Source organism: Malurus melanocephalus, unplaced genomic scaffold, assembly GCF_030028575.1.
Source record: "Malurus melanocephalus ecotype Western Australia unplaced genomic scaffold, MMel_1.1 scaffold_691, whole genome shotgun sequence".
NCBI lineage: Eukaryota > Metazoa > Chordata > Aves > Passeriformes > Maluridae > Malurus > Malurus melanocephalus.
In genome coordinates this window covers 170,355-172,632 of record NW_026623923.1, presented here as the reverse complement: position 1 = coordinate 172,632, position 2,278 = coordinate 170,355, and the positions used below count along the sequence as shown (strand labels likewise).

Sequence of the window (2,278 nt, the reverse complement as noted above, 5' to 3'; positions counted from 1 at the left end):
TGGGGTGGGGTGGGAGTTCTGCTTGCCCGGACCCGCTGCTGCAGCCGGCAGGAACACGGGGCTGCGTCACCTCGGAAAGGGGGCCAGGAAACTCGAGGGATGCCAGCCCCACACCGTCCGCACCCCGAGCTCCCCACGGCTGGCACCGGAGGAGGGGGTTCCCATCCCAGCACACCCCAGGATGAGGTGTCCAGCTGCTCCGGCCATCCCCACGTGGATCCCTGCCATTCCCAGAAGCCCCACCGAGGCCTCTTGCTGGGAAGGACACCACAGCTGGAGCCAGCCGGGATGCGCAGCATCCGCAGGATAACGGTGCCTCAGTTTCCCCTCGGGACGCTGCAGCGGGACCGGAGTGCGGGGGATCCGAGCACACACGGAGGATCAGCAGCAGCCCCACACCGCGGCCGTGCCACCCCGGCTGCTTGCCCCGGGGCATGGGGCTGCTCCGGCGCCGTGCGGGGGGTGGCTCTGGGGTGGCTGGAGCCCATCCCAGCCCCGTCACCGCACGCAAGCCGGAACACTTAATTCACAGCCTTCCCAGGAAAGGACTGCCCGAGTGTCCCTGGGCCAGGGTGAGCGGGACCGGGGGTGCCGGGGGTGTCGGGGGTGCCAATGCCGAGCTGGGGGTGCCGATGGATGCCAGCGCTGGGGAGGCTGAGGAGGGGATGGGACTGGCACTTTCCCAACCAAAAAAAATCTGGGCTTCATTAGATGGGATGGGAGCGTCACCGCGGCTCGGAGGAGAGGCCTKGGCACGGCACGGCCCTTGGGGCTGGGCTGGGGGCGGCCGCGGAGCCCTGGCACTGCCGAGCGGGCACAGGGCACCCAGGGAGGGGTAACGCAGCGCTCCTGGTTATTCATTGACGGCGGGAGGGGACGGCGGCAGCGCGGGGCGGCCGTCCCGGTGCGTGTGCTCACACGGCGGTGCCAGGTCCCCCCTTGTCCCCAGCAGCGCCCGGCAGAAGATGCCAGGCAGGAGCGTGTGGGTGCTGGCGCTGGCGCTGGCGCTGGCACTGCCCGGCTCCGGGCAGCAGCACCTGGACGAGGCCGAGCGCATCATGAAGACCACGCCGGTCATCGACGGGTGAGCAAAGGTCACCCGGCCCCGCGGAGTGCCCGGCTGCTCCGGCTCCGTGGGAAAATCCCAGCTGGGAAATCCTCCCGGGACAACCCGGCGGGGGAAATCCAGCCCGGGCACCCCGGGGCTGTGCGGGAACAGGGAAAAACTGTCCCAGGGGATCCCCGTGCTCCGCAGGGCCCTGTGGGGACAGGGGACAGCTCTCCTGGGGATCCCAYGGGACCGGCCGTGCGGCCCGGGCATCCCCGGCGGTGAGCGCTGTGGGATCGGGCTGGGTGCCGGGAAACCGGGGTTGGGCTGCCCGGGGGGAAGTCCCTGCTCAGTTCTTAGGATGTCCCTGCTCTGTTCTCGAAACCTTCTGCAGCGTTCCCGTAGGATCAGCGCTGTGCACGACAGCCACTGGAGCRGGAGTGGGGCASGGGGAGCCGGGGAGGGGGGACTGAYGCAGGAGAGGGAAGTGGGACCCAACCCGRCCGCTGCCACTTCCCCAGTGACACTGTGGGTGCGGGGTGTGCGTGGCAGGCTGTCCCCGCGGTGACGTCTGTCACAGGGGTGGCGGGCTGGCTCCCCGGGCTGTGATGGGGTGGAAGGTGACAGAGAGGGTCCTCCACGGGGTCCCGCGTGGGACTGACCCCTGGGAGTGACCTGGCTGGAACTGCGTGGGTGGCTTTTGGCAGAGGGGAGAGGTGGGTGGGCAGATGGGCTGATGGTGGGGATGGAGGATGGGTAATGGGGGATGGATGGATGGATGGATGGATGGATGGATGGATGGATGGATGGATGGATGGATGGATGGATGGATGGATGGACGGACAGGGATGGATGGATGGATGGATGGATGGATGGATGGATGGATGGATGGATGGATGGACGGATGGATGGATGGACAGGGATGGATAGATGGACAGGGATGGATGGATGGATGGATGGATGGATGGATGGATGGATGGATGGATGGATGGATGGACGGATGGATGGGGGATGGATAATGGATGTAGGGATGGATGGATAATGGATAGAATAACAACCAGGATGAGGGGGCAGAGCATCAGGCCACTCCTCAGTGTCCATCTTGTCCCTGCCCAGGCACAATGACCTGCCCTGGCAGCTCCTCAAGAGGTTCAACAACCAGCTGAGGCTGCCAGAAGCCAACCTGACGCTGCTGAACGACACCCACACCAACATCCCCAAACTGCGCCG

At 66.6% G+C, this 2,278-nt stretch overlaps 2 protein-coding genes across 2 annotated transcripts in view; one reads left to right on the top strand and one right to left on the bottom strand.

Moving 5' to 3' along the window:
• LOC130584289 (sulfotransferase 2B1-like) overlaps positions 1–207 on the bottom strand; it is a 2,650-nt gene extending 2,443 nt beyond the window's left edge. The window contains exon 1 of the mRNA XM_057384184.1: positions 115–207. Within this exon, the coding sequence (XP_057240167.1) occupies positions 115–207 (93 nt within the window). The remainder of the gene's footprint in view (positions 1–114) is intronic.
• A 530-nt stretch (positions 208–737) lies between these two features.
• DPEP1 (dipeptidase 1) overlaps positions 738–2,278 on the top strand; it is a 4,491-nt gene continuing 2,950 nt past the window's right edge. Inside the window, exons 1-2 of the mRNA XM_057384203.1 lie at positions 738–1,084; positions 2,165–2,274. Of these exons, the coding sequence (XP_057240186.1) occupies positions 966–1,084; positions 2,165–2,274 (229 nt within the window). The 5' untranslated portion in view covers positions 738–965. The remainder of the gene's footprint in view (positions 1,085–2,164; positions 2,275–2,278) is intronic.